The following is a 24,787-nucleotide window of genomic DNA, read 5'->3' on the forward strand; positions in this document are numbered from 1 at the left end:
TTGTATTTTATTTTCTCCGTTTAAGCTCGTTTGTTATGAGTTATGTTGGATATTTAGGCTCCAATAATGTAATAATTTCTCTGGGGTTGATAAATGATCTAATCTTTGTTGATTTAAAAAGTTTGTAAACATTTTGGAGTGTCTGCACACATTCATGCATTTATTTGCATTCATTATTTTTATCATTTTAATGTGACTGACTTTGTCTGATCCAAAAATGCATAAATTAATTTTACCTACGACTGTTTGTTTCCCATCAATATAAACACATATGAAAGTGATATTTAGCACAGTGTATAAAGGAGGAGCACAGAGACAGCGGGGAGGTGTGTGGTAGGATGAGTTCAAGAAATGAGGCCAACAGAGGGACAGCTCAGAGTCAGAGGGACTTAACCTTTGACCTCTCTGATGAACGTGTAATGGTAAATGCAGCCATAACATCATATGAAATCTCTGGTTCTAAATAAGTTATTGTTGCAGGCTGACTCTCCAGCTCATTATCTGAGTAAATCACTTCCACAGAGTGAGAGGCAGAAACAGTCACCTTCTTTTATAGATTTATATTCAGAGGTCACAGCCTTCTCAGGGCTCAGGAATGTTTAATAATTATGTAAATTGATATTTCGAGTAAATCTGGGTCTAAAGTAATGATCAAAAAGCTCCATAGATGTGGCAGGAGCTTAATGCAGAAAGATGAATGCTGTTTAAACTACGAGGATTATTATTTTGAGGTCCCTCTCTTCCTCTCCCCCTGCGGGTCCGAGGACTCTCCCCCTCCCTGTCCTGAAAGCCTCTGACGTGGCAGAGATTCACTCCGTCCGCTTTTCACGAACTTTCTGCGGTTCGAGCCCACCTAAAAAAGCAGAGAGGACAAAAAGGGCCCATTTGTCTGCCTCTGATTGGCTGGTGTGGAGCCGCTCCTGCGCGCCGATTCGTCAGTACATCTGCCAGTCAAAGATGGCTCCTCCTCTCGCGTTTCTCATTGGCTGGATAGTTTTTCGTGGTTTCCGTTGACTTCGGCAAAAGTCGGGAACCGGATCGAGTGTCGCGAGAGTTGAAGGCCTCCTGAGAGTCAGCGTGAGCAGACAGGAGCGACAGAGATAGAGCCAGAGATAGAGTGAGAGCAGATAGAGGAACAAACCGGGCCGAGCCGAGCAAACATGTCCCCCCGTTACCTTCTCTGCCTGCTGGCGCTCGCCTTCTTCCACAGCTCCGTGGGAGCCGAACAGCGGAAGCTGTCTCCAGGTAAGGCCGCTCTGCGGGGTCCTCCGGCCGGCCGTTCGGACCACCGTGACCCGCTGGAGCTGCGGGGCTCCGGTTCTCTGAGCCAGAGGCCGCTCATTACATTATTGTTACCGCGTATTAACAGTTTTACACGTTTTTAGCTCCGGCGGGAGCGTTTATGGAGGTTTCATTAATAATTAAAACAGTTAAAATCAGCCCTGAAGCCCCGCTGCGTTACTGTGGAGGACAGGAAAACTTTACCGGAGCCTGGTGTTCATGTGAGGGCGGAAAACTTTACAGCCCGGGGTCTCCGTCAGGGGATCCGGCTGGATCTGCTTCATCAGCTCAGATCATCACATCAGGATCTCCTGAACTCTTTAACAGGCGGTTTGGACCCGGGGTTCCCACAGGAGACAGTTTAATGCTAATAACTTTATATTTGTTATTGACCTGCAGCACCTTCCCCGTCATGTGAACCTGTGGGTCCTCCTCTCTGATCAGGAGTGGGTGATTCACTGCTGAGCCCACGGCTGGCCTCCTGCAGGCAGCTCCGTGCTGTACGTGGACAGACGCGATGTTAGGACTGATACAGACGGCCTGTCTGTGAAGCTTTGCTGTGGTTTGTATCATGCTTATATTCCCGTTATTACTCATGAGAGTAAACACAGGAATGAAGCAGAGCTTTACTGATTTTATCATAAACATCACAGAGCTCCTCTGATTGGCTGAGGAGAGCCAAGGCGTTTCCATGGTTTCACGGTCTTTCAGGCTGTGAGTCAGAGCTGCCTCAGCAAACAGAGGTCAGGAGGTCAGGAGCTCTGTGGTCACTGGATGCATTAAAGTGTAGATTCATGTGTAGATAATAAGGTGGGGCTTCAGCCTCAGCCTGGTCTCTGCTGTGGCTCACACAGTCTTACTGTCACACAGAGCTCAGCTGAGGGTGTTTCCCATAAACAGCTCACAGCAGCAGGTCTCCCTCAGACGCTCCCAGAAGTTCAGTGATGACGTCAGAAGAAAGAGTTCCTCAGGCGAGTCAGACTCTCCTTCCTCTTCCTCTGGGAGGAAGAGATGTTTGTGTGAGCGTTCCTCCTGCTGCACTGAGCTTTCCTCAGGCTCATCTCTGACTCAGAGCTCGAGCAGTTCCTGCTGGCTGAACTGATCTGTTTACAGCGGTGACCCTGCTGCAGCGCTCTGCGGTCCTCCTCGTCCGATTCACTCCTGGCTATCACGCTGCCTCCTCCTGCTCCTTCATGCTGGAAGATGCACAGAGGTCAGCACTGCTGCTGGATGTTTGGAAGAAGGTGGAGCTCTGAGCTCCATCAGCCGGGATCTGTGCTGCTAACCAGGCCGGGAGGCTTCATGCTAACATGGAAGTTTGAGCTGGCAGAAAGGTCAGGTATTTTTCTCATAGGGGTCACATAACATCAGCAGATTCACTCATTATCACCTTTACACGTGACTGCATCAGAAAGAGTCAGAGCTACAAGGATCCTGGTATCAAATCAGGTGCTTTCGTGTGACCCAGCTCCGAGCAGATACCTGTGCCACACGGTGATACGAGCTTCCAGGTTACCAGTGACGGAGCAGCTGAGATATCCCAGGACTCTGATGCCCACACCTGGTTAGAGTGGCCTCCACACCCTGACACTCCGAGGAAAGCTGAGAATCAGTCAGAAGTGTTTTATGATGAGCAGATCGTTGGAGAGGTGATCCAGGAGGACCTGTAGTCCTCACACAGGTCTGCTGCTCAGAGCTCCGCCTCACGCCCTCACCTCCCCCCTGCTGCCACAAATAAAAACATTTCCCCCGTGTTTATCATATTAGTTATCTTTGTAGGTAAGAACAAGTATGAGTCCAGCTGATCTGAGGCTGTGGGAGCGATGCAGTGCAGGGAAGAGGAAGCACCTGGTGGAGGTCACTTTGTGTTTGTCAGGATGTGACTGTGTGTTTGCTGCTCGTTAGGAAAGCAGTGAGAGGAGGCCAGCTGTGTGTGTGCTGTGGGGGGGTGCTGTCTGACCCCGGAGCTGCAACATTCCTGAGCAGCATTCCCACCCGTGTCCGGGTGTGCCCTGCTGGACGGGCCTGAGTGGCACTGACATCTGGACAGATGTGATGAAGTATCTGCAGAGACTCTTCCAGAGGAAACGTTCCCTTTCTCAGTGAGCTGGAATCTCCTGGAGACCCTCAGCTGTCCTGTGGATCTTCAGTGCCCTTTGACCCCCTGATCAGCTGATGCGGTGCAGCTGGAGGAATCCTGCTGTCTTTTACTGCTGCTGTAAAAACCATTAACACTGGACTGGAAATGTCACAGTAAACTGCTGGGACACTTTCAAACCAGTGAAACAAACAAACCCAGCACAGGAGGAGGAGCAGGAGGAGGATGAGGAGGAGCAGGAGGAGGATGAGGAGGAGGAGGAGCAGGATGAGGAGGAGGATGAGGAGGAGCAGGAGGAGGATGAGGAGGAGGAGGAGCAGGATGAGGAGGAGCAGGAGTAGGAGGAGCAGGAGCAGGAGGAGGATGAGGAGGAGCAGGAGGAGGATGAGGAGGAGGAGGAGCAGGATGAGGAGGAGGAGCAGGAGGAGGAAGAGGAGCAGCTGCTCTCTCCTGAAGCTGCTGGGATCATGCTTGCAGAGCAGGGATCTGTGGTGGCAGCTGGCTGCCTCCTCTTCAGTGCAGCGTTATCACTCACACAGGTTAAAACACGCCGGCTGCAGCCCCGCAGGAGGATGAGGGGGGGCTTTGTGTCACCAGTCTCCTCCCCCCACGCCGCTCCTCTGACCTCTCAGAGGAATTTTTACTCAGATTCCTGGGAAGCCTGCAGGGAAAGCCGGCAGCTGCTCCTGTCTGAGTGTTACCTGCTCAGCAGTTTGCAGCAGATATTCAGACCTGCAAACGTGAATATGGAAAAAAGAAAAGTGATTGGATACTGATGATGTCATCACCTGATGCTCTGTGTCTGCAGACAATCTGCTGGTCATCACCGTGGCAACAGAGGATACGGACGGCTTCAAACGTTTCACGAGGACAGCGCGAGAGTTCAACTACACTGTGAAGGTAACACACACACACTCACACACACACAGCTGCTGTGTCTAACAGTAACCTGTAACCAGACTCAGCTCTGGGATTAAAGGTGTGGGTCTCAGAGTTTCCTGAAAGTATCCACAGTCGGCTGCTCCAGAGTTCACAGACATCTCCGGTTTCTCTCTGAGGAACATCAGTGAGGCTCTGGGTGTAACCTGACTCTGAGGCTCTGTGCAGTATTTTAAATGCAGTGGTGCAGCAGACGGGAGCCTGTGCAGGCTTCCATTAATAACCTTTCATGCATGGACAGACCCTGAATGTGTGGACTGCGTATGAACTGTCTGTAATTCCTGAAGCCGTGGCTGCGATGCTGCACGTCCATCACATCATGACTGCTGGATTTAAAACCCACTGCTGCGCTCTGCAGAAGCAAAAATACCCAAAAACGTGCCAGATCACAGCGACCTGACTGAGTCCTAAAGAAGTGAGCAGCCTCATGAATGAGCTGATTGTTCCTGAGCACAGTTACTGAGAGGAGGAGGAGCTGCTGGGCCTCACAGTGCAGCTCTGTTTGCAGCCACGCCGGAGAAACCCGACAGTAAGGGTCAGGAAAGGAATCAGCAGCAGACTGTCAGACTGAAGCTGCTGCTGCTTCTTTCTTCTTCTTCTTGTCTTCTTTTCTCTCTCTTCTCTTCTTCTTCTTTCTTCTTTATTCTGATTTCTCTCTTCTCTTCTTCTCTTCTTCTGCTTCTTCTTCTTCTTTCTTCCTCTTCGTTCTCTTTTCTTCTCTTCTATCTTCTTTTCTCTTCTTATGCTTCTTTTCTGCTTCTTTAGTATTCTCTTCTGCTTATCTTATCTTTTGCTTTTTTATCTTCTTAGGATATCTATTTCTTCTGTATATCTTCTGAGTATCTGCTTATTCTCTCGCTGTTCTTCTTTTCTTCTTTCTTCTTCTTTCTTCTTCTCTCTCTTCTGCTTCTTATCTTCTCTCTTCTTCTCTTCTTCTTCTCTTCTCTTCTTCTCTTCTTCTTCTTGTTCTCTTCTTCTGCTTCTTCTTCTTCTGCTTCTTCTTCTTCTTCTTCTCTTCTGCTTCTTCTTCTCTTCTTCTGCTTCTTCTTCTCTTCTTCTTCTCTTCTTCTGCTTCTTCTTCTTCTCTTCTTCTTCTTCTCTTCTTCTGCTTCTTCTTCTCTTCTTCTTCTTTCTCTTCTTCTTTCTTCTGCTTCTTCTTTCTTCTTCTTCTGCTTCTTCTTCTTCTTCTCTTCTTCTGCTTCTTCTTTCTTCTCTTCTTCTCTTCTCTTCTCTTCTTCTTCTTCTTCTTCTCTTCTTCTTCTTGTTCTCTTCTTCTTCTTCTTCTTCTTCTGCTTCTTCTCTTCTTCTGCTTCTCTTCTTCTCTTCTTCTTCTCTTCTTCTTCTTCTTCTTCTTCTTCTTCTTCTCTTCTTCTTCTCTTCCTCTTCTTCTTCTTCTTCGTCTTCTTCTTCATCTTCTCTTCTGTAACTGAGAAGCTGTTTGATGGTCACAGGGGTCACTGGCTGCTGATAACTTTAATTATTTATTTATAAACCTGCTGAACAGGTGAAACTGATGATGATGATGATGGTGGTGTGCAGGTGCTGGGTCTGGGTGAGGAGTGGAAGGGAGGTGACGTGGCTCGGACAGTGGGTGGAGGTCAGAAGGTGAGATGGTTGAAGAAGGAGCTGCTGAAGCACTCGGAGGACACAGAGCGCATCATCATGTTTGTGGACAGGTGAGCACTGTGTGTGTGCGTGTGTGTGTGAGTGTGTGTGAGAGAGAGAGAGAGAGAGAGTGTGTGTGTGTGCGTGTGTGAGTGTGTGTGTGTGAGTGTGTGTGTGTGTGTGTGTGTGTGTGCGTGTGAGTGTGTGGTGTGTGTGTGCGTGAGTGTGTGCTGTGTGTGCGTGAGTGTGTGTGTGTGAGTGTGTGTGTGTGTGAGTGTGTGCGTGTGTGCGTGAGTGTGTGTGTGAGTGGTGTGTGTGTGTGTGAGTGTGTGCGTGTGAGTGTGTGTGTGCGTGTGCGTGAGTGTGTGTGTGTGAGTGTGTGTGTGTGTGTGAGTGTGTGTGTGTGTGTGTGTGAGTGTGTGTGTGTGTGTGAGTGTGTGTGTGTGAGTGTGTGTGTGTGTCCTCATCGTCTCCATCAGCTCTGTCCTGGTTTCTCGGCTCTCCTCCCTCTCAGGTTTCTCTGCTGTTGTCTTTGGCTTTGCTCACCTGTCCTACTTAGACACACCTGAGGACAAAGCTTTGCTCACACAATTGGAGGACATGAATCTGGATATTCATAAACGTATCAGCAGAGAATCTCTGAAATCAGACTCCACCTGTAAGCTGCAGTGCTTTCACTGAGCCTCAGTGTTCTGACCTTTGAACTCTGTTCTGTTATTAAGTAAAACTGAAGGTAACAGTGGTGAAAACAAGTTTGGTTAGGCTGCAGTTTCGTTAGGCTTCAGAGGGGGACATTCCCCTCATCTTTTCTGACTGTTTTTCACTAGTTCTGCATTTAACTAGGGTCAGAGTCACTGCTGGGGGCATGAGGTCATACCTGGACCCTACAGAGGTCACACAGGTGGTCCAACTCCTCCAGGATGGCACATCAATACGTGCCAGAAGGTTTGCTGTGTCTCCTAGCACAGTCTCAGAGCATGGAGGAGACTCCAGGAGACAGAGTGGTACTGTAGGACCTCCAGCAGCCACTGGTGTGAATGTCTCTGACCAATCAGAAGCCTTCATGAGGTCTCACATGGTGAGAGTGTGCAGGCAGTTCCTGGAGGATGAAGGAACTGAGAGCTTTGTATTGAGCCTCTGTAGGTCGATCATTTTCATTCCTAACACGTCACCCAGTCCGTATCAGTGTGGATATCCAGCAGGATTTTCCCACTGGGATCTGATGTGTTTTTTAAGTGATCCTTTAATACTGTTTATGGGCAGTGTGTATGTCTGACCCTGTGTGGGTTAAGGTCGTTATAGATGTTTGCTGGGCAGTCATTCCCTGGAAGAAGAACAGTTCAAAGAAACCAGTAAAAGCTCTAAATGACATTCAAGCCCATGATGATGAATGTGTGAGGCTCCCTTTTCCTCCACTGTGACCCAGCTGTGGACGGTCCCAGAGAGGAGAGGAGGCCACAGCTGGAGCCTCCTGTTTGAGGCTGTAATGAACACCTTACCCTCCTCTGTGGCTGCTGCAGGCTGTCATTACTCTGCTCCTTCAGACCTCAAAGAGATGAAGTTTTTCACACTGACCACCAGCAGTTATCATGCTCCTCTGTGCAGCAGCGAGCTTCTCTTTCTGCTTGCAGCCATAATGCCCCTGCTCACATGTTGGGTCTCTTATTTTTAATGTAGAAACCTCTGAGGCTTTTGGAGAATCGTGAGAGTGGATTTATGTTTCAGACGCGCCTGCTGTCCCAGCTGTTCTCTGCTCTGACCATCCAAAGCTCCCACAGTTTACAGGAGAGCGCACAACGTTTGCTGGTCTGTTTGCTTCTGTGTCCTTAGAGCTCTCTGGTAGCTCACACACTCGTGGAGACCCAGCAGTTGTTGCAGGAATCTGTTCTCTGCACAGTTTGCAGTGCATGCAGCTCTGCTGCTTGTTGGGCCTGAAGCTAAAATGAACATCAGCCTGGATGCTCTCTGCTGTGTGCACCATCCTAACCTGGTGAGGCTCTGACTCCACCCACTGCTCAGTGTTCAGTCCCCCTCCTCCATTTCTGTACAAACACGGCTCTGTGGCTGTGCACACCCAGATACTCAGACTGTAGCACACAGGTGGTATTTGTTACCTGTAACAAGCCACGCCCCCTCTCTCTCTGTGCAGTTACGATGTGATCTTTGCGTCGGGCCCCGAGGAGCTGCTCTCCAAGTTTTCCCGTCTGGGTCACAAAGTGGTTTTCTCAGCTGAGGGTTTCTGCTGGCCTGACCAGCGTCTGGCCTCCAAATACCCCGAGGTGCGCGCTGGGAAACGCTACCTGAACTCAGGAGGTGAGGAGCACGCTCATCATTTCTTTCAAATGCAGCAGCAACAATAAAACAGCAGGTAAGACATGCCGACTCTGTTCAGGGTTCATCGGCTACGCTGCCGAGCTCAGCGCCATCGTCCAGCAGTGGAAGTACAAGGACAGTGACGACGACCAGCTGTTCTACACCAAGATCTACCTGGACAAGACACAGAGGGTGAGAGCAGCTCCACAAACATGCTAAATCATAAACAAAGACAGTGTTAGAGCTGCTGACAGCTGCAGTCCCTCATTTAGTACCAACACGAGTCACACACTCTTTAAACCTGTGCTAGCCAAACCTTTGATTTAAAGACTTTTTATTGACAATTTCTGTAATGCAAGTTCAACAGGTAGACCTTCCCTCTAATAACAGTTCACCTGGCAGCTGTGGTTATCATTAATAACAGCGGTTATCTGAGGTTAGCTCCTCTGAGGTGAGCTCAGGTCAAAGGTCAATGGATAAGTTGATCTGCTGGTAATAAACAGGAGTTTTTAGCCTAAATTAGCCCCACTGTGATTGAAGAGAATAAGATATTCTGTAAATGAACCTTTAAATCTTGAAGCACTGATGATCGTGTGGTTCGTCTCCTCAGACCAAGTTCAACATGACCCTGGATCATCGATCCCGGATCTTCCAAAACCTGAACGGAGCTGTAGGTGAGACATGGATGTGAAACAGCTCGCAGCTACAGCCGCTGTGTCACCATCCACCTGTCAGTCAAAGAGGCCACACCCCTCATAATGCAAACTTTAAGCCTTAAAACTAAAACAGTTTTTTAAATCAGATTGTAAACATGTTTACTTCTGCTGCACATTTTAACATGGGCGTCTATGGGGACTGAGTCACTGCTGGAGCCTCGAGTGGATGTTAGAGGAACTGCAGTTAGTCTGGGAGCAGAAACCTGAACCTTGTCTCCTCTCACAGATGAGGTCGTCCTGAAGTTTGAGAGGGCAAAGGTGAGAGCGAGGAATGTCGCCTACGACACGCTTCCTGTTGTCATCCATGGCAACGGACCCACCAAGGTAAGAGGTGGCAGTGAGACCTGAGCACTCGTGATTGGAGTAAACTGCTTAAATCCTCACACTGTATCTGTCATCAGAGCTGGTTATCACACATATTTGATCCCCTTCAGATATCCAGTAGTCCAAATTCATTTAGTTATATGGCAGAGAAAATCACTGAGCAGTCACATGTCTGCGACAGCCAATCAGGAGTGTGAATCTCCTCGTTTGTCTCTGCAGCTGCAGCTGAACTACCTCGGTAACTACGTCCCCACGGCGTGGACCTACGAGGGCGGCTGCAGCATCTGTGACGATGACCTGATCTTCTTCAGCGAGGTGCCCGCTCCGCTCTGATCCGAGAACGCCACGAGGAGAAAACGTTTCCCTGCGTCACTCTTTCGTTTCTCTGTGTTTAGGACGAGGAGATGCCGCTGGTGTACGTCGCTGTTTTCATCGAGCACGCCACTCCCTTCATGGAGGAGTTCCTGGAGCGCCTGTCGACCCTGAACTACCCGACAACGAGGATCCGCCTCTTCATCCACAACAACGTACGACGCACACTCACACAGAGGCTGATCAGCCTGGAACGGGACAGGGAGGAGGGAAAAGAATCGGAATAAAGGGTCAGAATTAGCTATGGAGGTCCCAGACCTGCAGCCCTGTCGCCCCTGACAGTGACCAACAGGAGCATGAAGATGTCTCAGCAGCCGCCATCTGTAGAAATGTGCAGTCTGCTCACTAAGTTCATTTCTGCAGCAGTTACCCTCTAAAGGCCGACACACAAACACAGAAACCTTCCCTCCCGCTGCCCTCTGACCTGCTGTCGTGTCCCCCTGCTGCAGGTTGTGTACCACGAGCGCCACATCCAGAAGTTCTGGGAGCGTCACAGGTCTCTGTTCCCGGACGCCCGGGTGGTCGGACCTGAGGAGAACCTGAAGGAGGAGGAAGCTAGAACCATGGCTGTGTGAGTGCACCCCCTCTGAGGACCTCACACAAACAGAAATGCTGCTTCTGTGCAGACAGCAGTGATGAACTGAGTTATGATGCAGACACACAATGTAATGTTACACAAACAGTGTGTGCATCCAACTGCAGGAGTTACAGAACACAGAAATGACACGAGAGTGAGTTTAAAATCATTTAATACAGAAGTCAGGAAAATCGAAACTAAACAAAATCCCAAACAGGCACGAGAGGAAGGCCGGGAATAAATCCTGGGAACAAACAGGGAACCAGAGAGGTCAAAGGGGACGGGACAGATAGTTATACCCTACAGGTGAAAACAGCCAGAGACTCAGGAGGAAGACACACACAGGCGACACACGACATATTAACTTCATAGAGTTCAGAGAAACGCTCACTTTTCTGCCCTTTGCTCTCTGTGCTTTGAGGCATGAGTGAGCATTATTTGGCAGGAACCTCAAAGCGGGACATTTAAAAAGGGAAATGAGGCAGAACAAAATACTGCTCTCCAAAGTGTGTTTCTAAACCTGCTCAATGACTCCAGAGTGGTTAGAACAATCTGATCTACAAAGGTCTCTGTGCTGAGATTAAACCAGTCTGACTGGCACCTTCATGGAAACCCCCGAAATAAGAACATATTTAACCTTTCTGTGTGTGTTTGTGTGCAGCGAGGCGTGCAGGAAGGATCCAGAGTGTGACTACTACTTCAGCATCGACTCCGACGTGGCTCTGACGAACTCCGACACCCTGAGGATCCTGATAGAGGAAAACAAGTACGTAGAAGCTCCGTTAACCATCAGTGTGTGGACTTTCAGCTTAGGATCGGGACTCTTTCATAGTGACTAATCCAGGATCATCCCAGATGTTCTTCTGGGTGAAGTTTGGTCCGTTTCCGGTGTCTTCCTCCTGCTATATTTAACCCAAAGCCACAGTCCTGACCCAACTCTAGAGGTTAACTCAGTGGTGCCTCAGGAACTGGTTAATGATGTCAGACTGAACGAGCCCTCTAACTGTTTTAATGCCCTCAGATTACCATCTGCTGGTTGTCCTCCTGCCCACAGGTGGACCAATCTCACACTCCTCAGCTTGACGTTGGGTTGTTTTCCTGCGTGATGAAGGTCTCTGAATTTCTTTGCTCCTCGCAGGTCCGTCATAGCACCCATGCTGTCCAGACACGGGAAGCTGTGGAGTAACTTCTGGGGCGCGCTGAGCCCTGAGGGATTCTACTCCAGATCTGAAGATTACATCGAGATCGTCCAGGGCAAGAGGGTGTAAGTGAACACACACAGAAACTGGTTAATGCCGGACGTGATCCAGGATACCACAAAAACTAATGACAGGGGTTTAAATGAAGTCTAGAGATGCTCATCCACTTCTAAAGTTAAAGGCCATCAAAACTTTCACAACCTGACTGAGTTTAGATTGTGCGTCAGTGTGTGCCTGTATTTTAGTGAATAATGACGAATGACCTCATTTTAAAGGTAGCAGCTTCTAGTTTCTGTTCAACATGTGGCAGAACCAGAACTCACCTTTGACCCTTGATGTGCTTCCTAAAGAGAACAGATCTGATTCTTCTAGCTGTTCAGATTTTCCTTTTTTTGCACTGTTTCACTTTCTTTATTCCAGTGTCATCTTTGTAGGGTAGAAAAAAAAACAAACGTAGGCAGAAAATAGCAGAATGCATCATTTCATTTGGCAGATTAAAAAAAAGTCCAAAACATCAACAAGTCCAACTAAACGTGAATCCTAAAGAAGACGAGGAGCTGCGATAGTTAAGGAGAAACACAACACAAAGGACGGCGGTACATACAGTTAACACAGGAGACGACAACAAGGGCAGAGCAGACGATCAAAAAGGAAAGAAGGAAGTAAAAACCAGAACGAGAACCAACCTTCAAAGTAAAACAGGAAATGGCCTAATAAAACAAAGATGAAGACTCAATGGGGAGACTAGAATAATTAAACACAGAAACTAAAACTCAGAGCAGGAACCAGCGCTGACGCTTAGCATGGCTAGCATGATGATGGCAAACAGCACCGACCTCTGGGACGTCTGCCTGTGTTTGTGCAGAGGTCTGTGGAACGTGCCGTACATCACTCAGGCGTACATGATCAAAGGCAGCGTGCTGCGGACCAAACTGTCTCAGGTGAGCCTCTACATGGACGAGGGGGGCATGGACGCCGACATGGTGTTCTGCAGGAGCATCCGAGACCAGGTAACACCAACGTCCTCATCTTTTTACTGGCAGCAGTCAGTTTGTGCTCATTGTCAGCATTGAACTTTAACCTAATGTGCCCACAGGGAGTCTTCATGTACGTGTCCAACCGGGACGAGTTTGGCCGCTTGGTGGCATCGTCCAACTACAACACGTCCAGGCTCCACCCGGACATGTGGCAGATCTTCGACAACCCTGTGGTCAGAAAAACGTGAACACTCAAATGAAGGTGATTTGGTAAAGATGAAGAAAAAACTGAGCATGTCTCTGTTTGCAGGACTGGAGGGAGAAGTACGTCCACGAGAACTACTCCAAGATCTTTGAAGATGAGAAGGCCCATGTGGAGCAGGTAACAAAATGAGAGAGGGGCTCGGGAAGCAGCCCGAGGCACAACAACATCAAATACCACATTATTTTGATGATTGGTGCAGAATCATCTGTGGTTTAATAATCGGTTTCTTTCAGCCCTGTCCAGATGTTTACTGGTTTCCAGCTTTCTCAGAGAAGATGTGTGACCAGCTGGTAGAGACCATGGAGGACCACGGCCAGTGGTCCGGTGGATCGCATACGGTAACCGTTTATTCTGACGGTCACACAAAGGCAGAGAGTTACGTAGGTACTAAGATTGGACGGTTTTGTGTTTTCTGTGTTTCCAGGATGAGCGTCTGGCTGGCGGCTATGAAAACGTCCCGACTGTGGATATCCACATGAACCAGATCGGCTTTGAGAAGGAGTGGCTCAAATTCCTCAAAGATTACATTTCTCCTGTCACCGAGAAACTCTATCCTGGCTATTACCCCAGGGTACGGTCTGAAACCTAACCCCCAGGTCAAGTTCAGTCCACAGCCTGCCCCAAGTGTCAGCCCAGACACCAAAGTACAGTTTACACTCAAAGGTTCAATTAATGACTCTGTGCCAATGTACCGATCAGACCCTAACCCCACAGTATGGTCTAGACCCTACCAGATATTACAGTCTATACCCTGCCAAAACACTGAGTCCATACCTTACCCCAGAGGGCAGTTTATAACCAAACCCTTCAGTTCAAAACACAAAGCTATGATACAGCCCTGTAACCACCCCAAAGATTAGTCCACTTCCTGCCTCAAGGGTCAGTCCGGACATTACTCTAAAATATGGTTTAGATCCAAATCCTAGTTTTCAGTGTAGTCTTCAGCAAAGTACAGTCAACCCCAATATGCAGACCAAACCCTGGGCTGAGTTCAGACTAACCAAGGTATTATAAAGACCCTAACCAGAAGGTTGAGTCCAGACTGTGCTTCGAGGTTCTGTCCAGAGCACAAACCAAAAGTAGTGTGTAGACTATAACAATAAAGTCCAAGATCCAAACTCTACCGGAAGGTTCAGTTTAGACCTTAACCCCAGGGGCTGATCTAAACTATACTCTTAATGTACCATCAGACCTTCACCTAAGGTTCAGTCCAGACCCTAAACACAGAGTACAGTCCAGATTCTACCCCAAAGATCTCCTTACCATATTCAGAAGTATTGTCAAGACCCTGCCCAAAGTTCAGCCCTGAAACATCTCAGACATTCAGACGAGACTCTATACTTACCCGAAAATTAAGCCCCCATGGTTCTGCCCACAAAAACTCGTGACGAAGTGCAGGCAGTTTGTGGTACATGGTTCATGTTTTCCTTCACAAAGTTGCTGAGTCAGATGTTTGTGCGATATTGGGACCATTGCCTCGTGTTTTTGTGCATCTTTCATTGATCCTGCTGTAAGTCCTCTGGTATTGTGTATGTGCAGGCCCAAGCCATCATGAACTTTGTGGTGCGTTACCGTCCTGACGAGCAGCCATTTCTGCGGCCGCATCACGATTCCTCCACCTTCACCATCAACATCGCCCTGAACAGGAAGGGCATCGACTACGAGGTAGCACAGCCTGCTAATCTGAAGATGAATAATCAGGAAGTCAAGGAACCTTTGCTGAACAATGTATGTGAAGTTCTGCCTTTCTGTGTTTACCTGTGTCAGGGTGGAGGCTGCAGATTCCTGCGGTACGACTGTAAGGTGGAGTCTCCCAGAAAGGGCTGGTCCTTCATGCACCCAGGTCGCCTGACGCACTACCACGAAGGCCTGCGTGTCACCAAAGGGACCAGATACATCATGGTGTCCTTCGTCGACCCCTAAACACGACGAGCGTGTGCGTAAAAGGCTGTTTGTGTGTGTGTGAGTGTGAGAAGATTAGTCAACCTCATCATCATAGAGTCATAAAGGAGGAGATGTGATGACCTTGAATGCATCATGATATCATTTCACTGTGTCCTTATTTCAGGTGTATATAAGAGATCTGACTGTCCCTGAACACATCGGTGTTGACATTTCAGAGTTTTCTATTTTTACTTTATCTTCATTCATAATTTTAGAGAAACAAATAAAAACGGGAGAGTTTGAAGACACTCCTCCAGACACTTCAAAATAAGAGCCTCGTGTAGAGGTTAACTCAGTTATCACCGTGCTGCCTTACCTTTAAACGCTACCTGAATCTATGCAAGCAAAACACTCCACGTCTATCAGCTGTTACATCACAGTCCAGAAAGATTCCCTCTGGTACCGTGTAGATGTTCCAGTATTACCAACGAGGTCAAGTCCATCTCAGAAACACGTCACATGGATATTCCAGAGTTTAATTCCTCCATGATCAGTGAATGTGATACAGAGATACTCTGTGCCACATTTAACAGAAACTGAGTCTGTTTGGTTAAAACTGAGTTTTAAGGACGTGAAGCTCCACTTTAAACTGTTACTTTGAAACACTAAAGGCCTTTTATGTATCTCTGTTTTATTCTTTGTTGTTTAGTTTTTTAATTTCCTTTTTTAAATCTGCATCTGTTAGCGTTTTCATCGGGTAGTCGTGGTCGTGGTGTGAAACACCTCCTCCTGCAGGATTTATGTCCTTATTTAAAAATGCTGTGATGTTTCGAGTCTGAGGAGCAGCGTTTCCACCCGGCCTCTGGTTTGCTTTCTATACATGTCTGTTTATCTAAAGTCTCTGGCTTTGTACAAACTGCATTAAATTATTTGTTGATGACTGACTGAATAAAGTTTGAGATTTTAATAAAAAAAAGAACTGTCACAGCAGTTTGAGTGGTCTGTTGTTGGGGCTCCTCAGTGTCTCAGCAGTGAGAAACTACTCCACTGTTTTGTTTTTATCTCTCTTTAAAAACATGATGCTTTATTTCTGCAGTTGGTGCTGACGCTGAGAACAGTCTGCATTGACCTGCTGCACCATCTTGTGGTACAAATTGGTATTACAGAAAAGCGCAGTTAGTACAATTAGCTGCCCAGTAGACATACTGTATTATGGCCATATAATTACATTAAAAATGGTCCAACATGGTCTAAAGGTCCAGTTCAGGGGCTCCAGCCTGTGTGACCATCTACCTATCAGTCAAAGAGGCCACGCCCCTAATATTACAACCATTTTAGCCTTATTTAAATTGGTGAATTATTTTCAAAAATCAACACTTGTACAGCTGAATATGATTAAAACCTGAATCAAAAGTAGAGGATCAATAATAGAGCCCTGTGGAACATAAACTAAGAAAACACTGATGCCAAATTCTGTTTTTTGTTACAATGAGCTCAATAATTTGGGTTTAAAGTGGTGCAGGTCAGACCTTTATCATCCATGTGAATTCATGTTGTTTGACACAAAAACCCCTCTTTGTTCAGCACTCTGTTATTGTCCTGAGTGTGTTATCAATCTAAAGGTCTGGTACTGACTCGTTACACTACAGCTATTAAACTTCTGTTTCTCTGTGTGAAACTGAAGAACATCGCCAGTATTTTATTCATGTCAAACATTAAGATTACCAAAGTAAAAGTACTTATACAACAATTTAAACTGGTAAATAAAAAAAATATTCCCCCTGTGTGAGTTGTTATGAAGGGTTAAATGTATTGATTTTTATTGTATCAGGCTGTAAACATGTTGGACACGGGCATTGATGGGGTTGGAGTTCCTTTTGGTGTTTGGACATTAGAGGAAGTGAGTTTTGGTTGAAGCTTCATCACTCGGTCCTGTAGGAAGGTGCTCTGAAACAGAATTCTGATTGGCTGAATCCTGGACCACAAAAGTGGCTGAAGAAATCATTGGAACAGGAGTTTTAATTGCTCACAGGTTTACATACAGTCCATTTACCTCAGAATTAGAAACTCTGACAACAATGTGTACTGTAATATGAAAAAACAACTTTTTTCATGTGTATATGCAAGAAAACACGCGAATCAGTGTTTGCATGGATGGAAAAATAATAACCGTTCAGGAGCTGCCTCATTAGACAATCTGAGCTCGAGCTCAGTCAACACCAACTTGTACCTTCAAGCTTTGGTCTTCAGGACCCTCAGCAGTGAGATAAGCAGAAACTAGCTCGTACATTTACAGTCCAGCCTGCAGAGGCCGCATTAAATAAATGCTTTTGATTTGAATTGTGAGCATGTAAAAATCTCCTCAGGCTCTCTGTTCTTGGTTTGAGGACAGGCGAGGATGATGAGTGTGTCCACTTTCAGCATTGATACCATTCAGCTTGTGGCGCTGCATTAAATAATTACTAAAGCAGAATTAGAGTCCACAGTCTGGGTCAGGTTGACTCGTAAAGTCAGCGAGAAACTCTCTGATTGGCTGGGGTGGTGGGCGGGGTGGAGCCAGAAGTCTGAAAGGACAAAAGAAGCATTTTAGTTCAGAACCTTAAACCTTTGTAAAAACATCTGAGATTGTGTTTGCGAATCAGGGATGCTGCATCCTCCAGGATAAAGAGGAGAGAGAACAAGAGAACCATCTGAGGGGGGGTTAGTGGACCCCACATGAGCATCTGGAACATCTGTGAAGACCCCATTAATGCTGAGCCATATCTGCAAGTTTAGGAGCAACATTTGCTGCCATCCAGATGCCACCTTTCTTACTCCTGATGCCAAGTATTTCAGGAAGAGTCCAGCTGTTAAACTGTCTGCAGTCCAGACCTGCCCCCCCCTGAAAACACCTGGAGCTTCAGGAAACCAAAAATGGCCTACCACAGAGGAGCAGCTGGAATCTGGCATCCGGCAAGAAAGGAAAGACTTGGGTTTCAAACTACAGCACTGGATGAGCCATCATTTTCAAACTGAGCAGATATTTGGAGGCTTTAACTTGAATCTGAATCATTGCATCATGGTTTTATTTACATTTTAAACTGTGATCTGAAGTTTTAGGAGTGGGGTTTGTGGTCTTTACATGAGGGAAAAAAGCTGAGGAGCCACATGGAGAACCTGTGCTCACCTGTCCTCGTCCTCGCCCTGAGAAGACAGTGGTCATCCCCTTGTGGGCGGGGACATGTCGGAGGGAGCGGTTCCTGGATTCCTTCAGCTCAGAGAGGAGCTCGGGGCTGGACAGCGACAGACGAGCTGAACAACAAAAACAATTCCAGTTTTCATTTTCCTGCAGCTACATGAAAAATAACCCTCTAAAACATGACACGTTCAGGTGAGTCTGTTTGTTCCCAAAGCTTTCAGTCAGCACAACAAACCAGTGGCAGCTCAGCCAAGTCCTCCCCCAGGGACATGCCTTCATCTCCAGCAGGGGGAGCTGTTCGCTTCACGCAGGTTTCTAAGGGTTATGGAAGTATCTCCTTCAAGCTCACCTTGTCTGTTGTCAAAGCCAGGGGACGGTGAGGAGCATGAGGAGCTGGAGGGGGACGAGGAAGGAGTGAGGCTGAAGGGGGAGGATAGGGGGGAGGTGGTGGAGGAGACCCCGCTGGATTCACTGGTGTCGCTGGGAGACTGAAACTTGTTCCGGCGCTCTGGAAAGACAAAGACGAGAAGATGTTTATGCTCAGAGAGAGGGGGGAGAGGGGGGGGGGGGGGGGGGGGGGGGAGAGAGAGGGAGGGGGGGAGAGAGAGAGGGAGGGGGGGAGAGAGAGAGAGAGAGAGGGAGAGAGAGAGAGACAGGCTTTCACCTCTTAGAAACTCTGCTTGCAGCTCTGGACTTCTTAGAGACAGACTAGAAGGAGGAGGAGGAGGAGATGAAGAGGAGACCAGCTGCTTCACAGCTGTGACTGAGGTAGATGCTGATGCTGAAGATGCTGATGGAGGAGGTGGTGCTGAAGATTTCATGATGAACACCTGCAGTGAGAGGAGCTTCAGGAAGATTTTAGTAAGTAAACTTTGTTTACGTCTCAAAGTGCTGACATCAAAAGAAAAAGTAAACTAAACAATAACACAGTTACATGAAGGTCAGACACACAAATCACCCAAATGCCTGAATATGAATGTGTTCAACTGTTTGTTTAAAGTTAGCCCTGAATGAGGGAAACTCAGCAGTTTTGGAGCCACTACCCCAAACATATTTGATCCCTTTAAAGGTTAAAAGCTCTGAAGGAGGTCACCACCTGATGAAGCCAACAGGACCACATCATCTGGAAAAACATGATCTGGACACTCGGGTGAAGAGAGGAGCTGAGCCTGGTGGTGAGTTGATCAGGTGGTGGGGGAGGACAATGAACAGACCTGATGCAGACCTGACGTATTGCGAGGGTGTGCTGGGAATGCCTGGCAGAGGCCCCAGTCCACGAAATCTCCAACTCCCACCTCTGGCAGAACTTTGACAGCATTCTGAGGGAGGCTGAGGACACTGAGTCTGAATGGACCGTGTTCCACACCTCCATTGTTCAGGCTGCTGCTCAGAGCTGTGGCTGCAAAATGGTTGGTGCCTGTCCTGGTGGTAATCCATGAACCAGATGATGGACACCGGCAGAGAGGCCACAGAAAAAGACATTGAGACGGCCTTAACAACTTTTTCCCACAGCTTCCAGAGCCGCTGCGTGCTCGTATGGCTGTAAATCCTCCCCTTCTTTCTCCTTTCTGACTCTAACAGGTCCATAAGTTCCTACATGAACTCCACATTGTGTTTGATCAGGTCTGAAAGTAGAGACTGACACCATCAGTTTTAACAGTGGCTTCAGCAAACACCTGCTGTTGGAGCCTTTTTAATGGATCACCTGATCAATAATAATACAGGTGCTGTGCAGTTAACAGTCCATCCAAGAAGGCGGAGCTCCAGTTTTGGTGAGTGTGATTCAAGGATTTTCATTGGCTGTTACTGATTAGCAGGTATCTGTGTGTGCGTGATGCTCCCATACAGACAAATCAGTCTTTAATGTCCCAACAGACGTTCTTCAGCTCCTCTTTAAACACTGGCCCTTTGATGATGTCACAGCCGAGGCCTTCGGTCACATGACCGAGCTTGGAGCTGGACCGAGAGCTCAGAGCGAACAGAGCTGGGATCAGTGAGGACAAATAGGCTGTAAACGTGGTGCCCCCACCCCCACTCCCACTCCCACCCCAGCTGTGACCCTCCCTCCCAGTTCTCCCAGTTTGTACTCACTGGTTGCTGTGAAGCTCCTCGGCTGGTCGCAGCATCGGCGGCTGAGCGACAGTTTCCTGCAGGAGGGGCAAAGTCTGAGCAGCTGCCCTCCCTCTACCACACACACACACACACACACACACACACACAGTGTGTGTAGTGCAAACTTTGAAAGCACACACACAAAAGTCCACATTAATTATTGACATGCTTTTATGACTGTTACCATGGATACCAGGTAGGAAAAGAGTCAGCTAGACCTTTACCCCCCCTCTCTACAACACACACACACACACACACACACACACACACACACCCACTGCAGGTATTTAAGTATTAAAGTCCGAACATTAAACACTCAATGTAACATCGTGTGTGTGTGTGTGTGTGTGTGTGTGTGTGTGTGTGTGTGTGCGTATGTTTATAATACCTTGTGGGGACAATTTTCCTGACATATACTACGTTGTGGGGACCAATTGCTCCTTGTGGGGACAGGAGCCTTGTCCCCACAAGGGGAAACCCTGTTTTTGGGTCAGGGGTCAGAGTTAGGGCTAAGGTATGAATTGAGTTTAGGTTAGGGTTAGGGTTAGGTATGTGATGGTTAGGGTTAGGAAAAGGGTAAAGGTAAGGTTTAGGCTGTTGAAATGAATGGAAGTCAATGGAAATTCCCCACAAAGATAGAAAAACACACGTGTGTGTGTGTGTGTGTGTGTGTGTGTGTGTGTGTGTGTGTGTGTGTGTGTGTGTGTGTGTGTGCTCCTGCTACATTAAGATCTAATCACTCAAAGCAGCAGTGAGGTGTGTGTGTACCTGTCCTCTCTCCAGGTGAGTGCTGCTCATGAGCACACAGTGTGATGCAGGTGTGTTCTCACTGTTAGACGCTCTTTAGTTTCCATGCTGACACTTTGCTTGTTGTACTTACAGCAGCAGTAACACACACACACACACAGACACACACAGCTCAAAGGTTTTACTGTACGACTCTGAAAATGAGCCTCAGGTGCAGACAGGTAGAAGCCCCGCCCCTCCTCCAGAGGATCATGAGCTGCATCTTCAGACTTGCTTGCAGCTGTTTGTGTTGTTTCTAATAAAGAAGATGATCCGTCTTTGCAGCCTCACAAACACACAAGCTTAAAGTTGATGAGTCGCAGCAGCAACTTCCTGTTTGTCCGTGTCTGCATCAGCACTGCTGGAACAACAGGAAGCAGGAAGGCTTCAAATGTGACTCTGCTCTTTGGTTTGAATCATTCAGAAGAACTTTGTGCATCAGCCTCATTTTTTACCTGTCAAAGTATTTTGATGTTTGCTCTGAACAAACATGAAGGACAGATGAGCTCAGAGACGTTAGAGCTCCAACAAGACTTCACATACTTTATTGTTTCACTGTCACACCATCATCATCATCATCATCAACAGATCACAGACCACACTGTAACCAGGAAACAACATTACAATAACCAATCACATCCATCCACATCAGCAGTTACAGCTCCACAACTTTCTGGATGATGACACATTTAGTTTGTGGTTTTCTCTCTGCACACCAACACAATCAAAAATATTAGATTCTATTTGATTGGTTTGACTTTAGTTTGAGAAGCACAACAACAAACTGCTGCTGTCAGTCCAGATCCCAGCAAACTAAATCATCTCCATTCACATCAAACACAAACAGGAATCACTTGGAATGATTGTAAACTTGGTAGAAGCTCAGATCTAGTTTGGGGAGTCATTCAGTGAGAAACAGTGAAATGATTTCCATGTGAAAAGGTGGAGAGCAGGAAAAGAAAGAAAGAGTGAAACTAAAAGAGAAACAAAGAGCTTTGGAAGAACGAGGCAGCAGGAGGACAGCTGCAGTTTAACAGCTTCAATTCACTGAAACATCATCATCCTCAGCTCATCTGCTGCACCCTCACCTTCAATGGCAACACCTTAGCTTCACCATCAGTGTTAATGAATGGAAACATCCTGTCAGTGAAAGTGTGTGTGAAGGTGTGTATGTGTGTGTTAGTATCAGGATCAGAGAACGACAGCTTTCCTCTGTTCCAGTCCAGATTCACTCGGATCCTCTGGAGCTTCTTCTGCACTGACAGATCAGTTTGAGGAGATGATGGAGAGACTGCTGAGTATTTACCTTTATAGAAGCATATTCTCCATAATCCAGACAGTATGACTCCCTTCCTCTGCACAGACTTTGCTAACACACCCAGTGCCCAGCATCTACTATCTCCAACCTCAACATCCCAGCTGTGAGTCCCCGAGTTAAAGCGCTCAGAGCCCAGGACAGAGTAGGAATAATCAAACCTCTCTGGATTATCAGGAAGCTTCTTCCTCTCTCCTCCTCCTCGTCTCACACTGGTCAGATCTTCAGACAGGATGAGTTGTGGATTTGCAGTGTTTGGGTCCAGGATCAGAGGAGTGTAGGAGACCATGTCCTTCATGGTGTTCCAGATGTTGAAGGTCAGGTTGCCCAGGTGTTTGGCCTGGTCTATCAGAGCTCCTGAGGGCAGCTGTGGATCATCCAGCAGGGGGCAGCGCTGGACTCTTTCCACTGCAGCCTTGTAGCTGTGCAGGAATGAGACGTCTTCAGCTCTCAGCTCCTCCTCTGTGGCTCTGACTGTGTGTGAAAGAGCTGCTATCTCTCTGCTCAGAGCCTCCATCTTCTCCTTCATCATCCCACTCTTCTGCTCCTCTTCCTCCCTCAGTGCAGCCAGCCTGGCCTCCTCTTCCTCTGCTAGAAACTGGTGAAGCTTCTTAAACTGCTCCTTAATCTGCCTCTCTGTGTGTCGGGCCTGGACCTTAATGTGTTCTGCTGTTTGATCAAACTCCACTTGAACTTCTTCACAAACCTTTAACTTCTTCTTTAAGGGCTCCAGAGTTTCCTGAAGCTCCTTCTTGTGTTGTCGTGCAGCTTCATCGATGGGTCTGAATCTGTGCTCGCTGTGTTTTTCTGAGTCTCTGCAGACGACACACACTGGCTGCTGATGGTCCAGACAGAAGAGTTTGAGTTTCTCAGAGTGCAGACTGCAGAGATCCTCTGAAGCTCTCTGATCTCTCTGCTGTAAGAAAGACTCACACAGGTTCTTCAAAGCCCGGTTTAAAGGTGGATCATACACTGATATTTCTTTACAAAGTGGACACTCGTGTGTCGTCCTCTCTCTCCACCATCTCCTCAGACAGTCTTTACAGAAGCTGTGGCTACATGACAGAAGAACAGGATCTCTGAAGACCTCCTGACAGACCGGACAGCAGAGATCCTCCTCTGATCTGGAAGCCATTGAGTCTGTGAGTGAAGCTGCAAACAGGAAGTACAGTCAGTCCTGCTCCCCTCCCTCCTCTGCTACCTTCACTGAAACTTCCTGTGAGTCGTGTTGTTGCTCAGACTCACCTTCAGTGTGTGGAGCGTCAGCAGCTTGAAGCAGCAGTGTTGGAGTTTCCACTTTTCTCTCCTGTAGCTGGACTCACTCAGAGGAAGCTGCTGCTTTGGTCTGAGCTCAGTCTGATGGTCTGTGTGTCTCTGCACCGAGAACAACCACAGCCTGTTTCCTGGTTTGGATCAGGTGAGTCAGCTGAGGGGCGGAGCTTCATTGGACTTTGTCTTTTAAATGCAGTTCCTTCACCCAAATATGGGCGTGTTTATAACAGACCTTGGACGTTTCCTGCCATCAGCTCTCCAACACGTCTCAGTGTGAAGCTGTTTCTGAGTCTGAGTAAATAAAGGGTCCTTCATGGTGCAGCTGTTCAGCAGGTTCTCCAGAGGTCAGAGGTTAATGCAGTAACACAAACACATCCTGATCAGGTGACTCACTCTGTTACAGACTCACACCAGTGAAATGATTGTAAGTGTGTATTTTTGTATCTCTCAGTGAAGAAGCCCACATACCGTTGGCTTACAACCACAGGTAGCTGAGTGGAAGGTAATTAATCCTAAAACTGCAACAAAACAATTTCCATCATCTACAAAACTAAATTCCTTGAATCCTGCTATTAAAAAACAAAATAAGATGCACTTTTTCCAAACTCTCAACAATGCAAAGGTAATTTGGGATCCAAGATCAAAACCAAAAGGAATTTTAATGGGTCACATCAACATTCGTAGCATTGCTAATAAAACGGAGCAAATAGAACATCTGTTAAGTGACTCAAATATTGACATACTTGGAATATCAGAAAGCTGGCTGACTTCTACATCTCCGACAGCATCTGTGAATATGCCAGAATATAATGTATATAGAAGAGATAGAGGAATAGGGAAAGGTGGAGGTGTATTGGTCTATGTTAAAAATCATATTAAATGTGAACTAATCAGTTGGCCAGGGGAAGTTAATCTTGAAAGTATTGGTTTAAATGTTATATTTATATCTCATACAATGTCATTCACTATTATTTGTATATACCGACCTCCATCTACCAAGGATATATTTTATGAACAACTTGGAACACTTTTAAACCACTGCAACTTTCAAAGGGAAATTATTCTTATGGGTGATTTTAACATCAACTGGGACAATAAATCGGATAGGAAAAAACTGAAACAACTTGTTGACAAATATAATTTAACAAAGATTATAAATGGGCCAACAAGAATAACAAATACGTCCAAAACAACTATTGATTTGATTTTCACTAATAAACCTGATAGAATTTTGAAAACTTTTAACCTTCTATCAGGTCTCTCTGATCACAATTTTATTTTCTGCTCAAGAAAAATGAATGGGCAGCATCCAGCTATAATCACTAAGAATAGATCCCACCTTTTTATACCTAAACATTTGCAACAGCATCTTAAGACTGAACTTGAACAAATAAATTGGTCTAGTGTATTGGAATATAATGATACTGAGATTTGTACTATCAACTTTATCAAAAATGTAAATGAAATTTTAAGCCAGTTTACAAAAATATGTAGGTTTGGGAAACAAAAGCATAATTTACCCTGGCGTAACAGTGACATTTTAAAACTGATTAAAGAAAGAGATCGAGCCTTTA

The 24,787-nt window shown here is 46.8% G+C and overlaps 3 protein-coding genes across 3 annotated transcripts; 1 reads left to right on the forward strand and 2 right to left on the reverse strand.

Moving 5' to 3' along the window:
* The first annotated feature begins 1,017 nt into the window (after positions 1 to 1,017).
* plod3 (procollagen-lysine, 2-oxoglutarate 5-dioxygenase 3) lies at positions 1,018 to 15,537 on the forward strand. Its single transcript, XM_030725031.1, has 19 exons — positions 1,018 to 1,245; positions 4,188 to 4,279; positions 5,858 to 5,994; positions 8,073 to 8,236; positions 8,316 to 8,428; positions 8,847 to 8,910; positions 9,179 to 9,276; positions 9,496 to 9,591; positions 9,672 to 9,803; positions 10,098 to 10,219; positions 10,887 to 10,991; positions 11,364 to 11,489; positions 12,290 to 12,434; positions 12,521 to 12,634; positions 12,712 to 12,783; positions 12,900 to 13,004; positions 13,091 to 13,237; positions 14,206 to 14,331; positions 14,434 to 15,537. The coding sequence occupies exons 1-19, from the start codon at positions 1,161 to 1,163 to the stop codon at positions 14,587 to 14,589; spliced, it is 2,199 nt and encodes a 732-aa protein (XP_030580891.1). The 5' UTR covers positions 1,018 to 1,160; the 3' UTR covers positions 14,590 to 15,537.
* An 824-nt stretch (positions 15,538 to 16,361) lies between these two features.
* Positions 16,362 to 19,905, reverse strand: LOC115777200 (flocculation protein FLO11-like). The gene is made up of 5 exons (XM_030725034.1): positions 19,820 to 19,905; positions 18,393 to 18,573; positions 18,078 to 18,236; positions 17,717 to 17,841; positions 16,362 to 17,114 (listed from the first exon to the last, which is right to left on the reverse strand). The coding sequence occupies exons 2-5, from the start codon at positions 18,547 to 18,549 to the stop codon at positions 17,061 to 17,063; spliced, it is 495 nt and encodes a 164-aa protein (XP_030580894.1). The 5' UTR covers positions 18,550 to 18,573; positions 19,820 to 19,905; the 3' UTR covers positions 16,362 to 17,060.
* Positions 19,906 to 21,189: 1,284 nt separating this feature from the next.
* LOC115777199 (nuclear factor 7, brain-like) lies at positions 21,190 to 23,341 on the reverse strand. The gene is made up of 2 exons (XM_030725032.1): positions 23,187 to 23,341; positions 21,190 to 23,093 (listed from the first exon to the last, which is right to left on the reverse strand). The coding sequence occupies exon 2, from the start codon at positions 23,074 to 23,076 to the stop codon at positions 21,691 to 21,693; it is 1,386 nt and encodes a 461-aa protein (XP_030580892.1). The 5' UTR covers positions 23,077 to 23,093; positions 23,187 to 23,341; the 3' UTR covers positions 21,190 to 21,690.
* Positions 23,342 to 24,787: the final 1,446 nt, after the last annotated feature.

The sequence above is a fragment of the Archocentrus centrarchus genome, unplaced genomic scaffold, assembly GCF_007364275.1.
Source record: "Archocentrus centrarchus isolate MPI-CPG fArcCen1 unplaced genomic scaffold, fArcCen1 scaffold_45_ctg1, whole genome shotgun sequence".
Classification (NCBI taxonomy): Eukaryota; Metazoa; Chordata; class Actinopteri; order Cichliformes; family Cichlidae; genus Archocentrus; species Archocentrus centrarchus.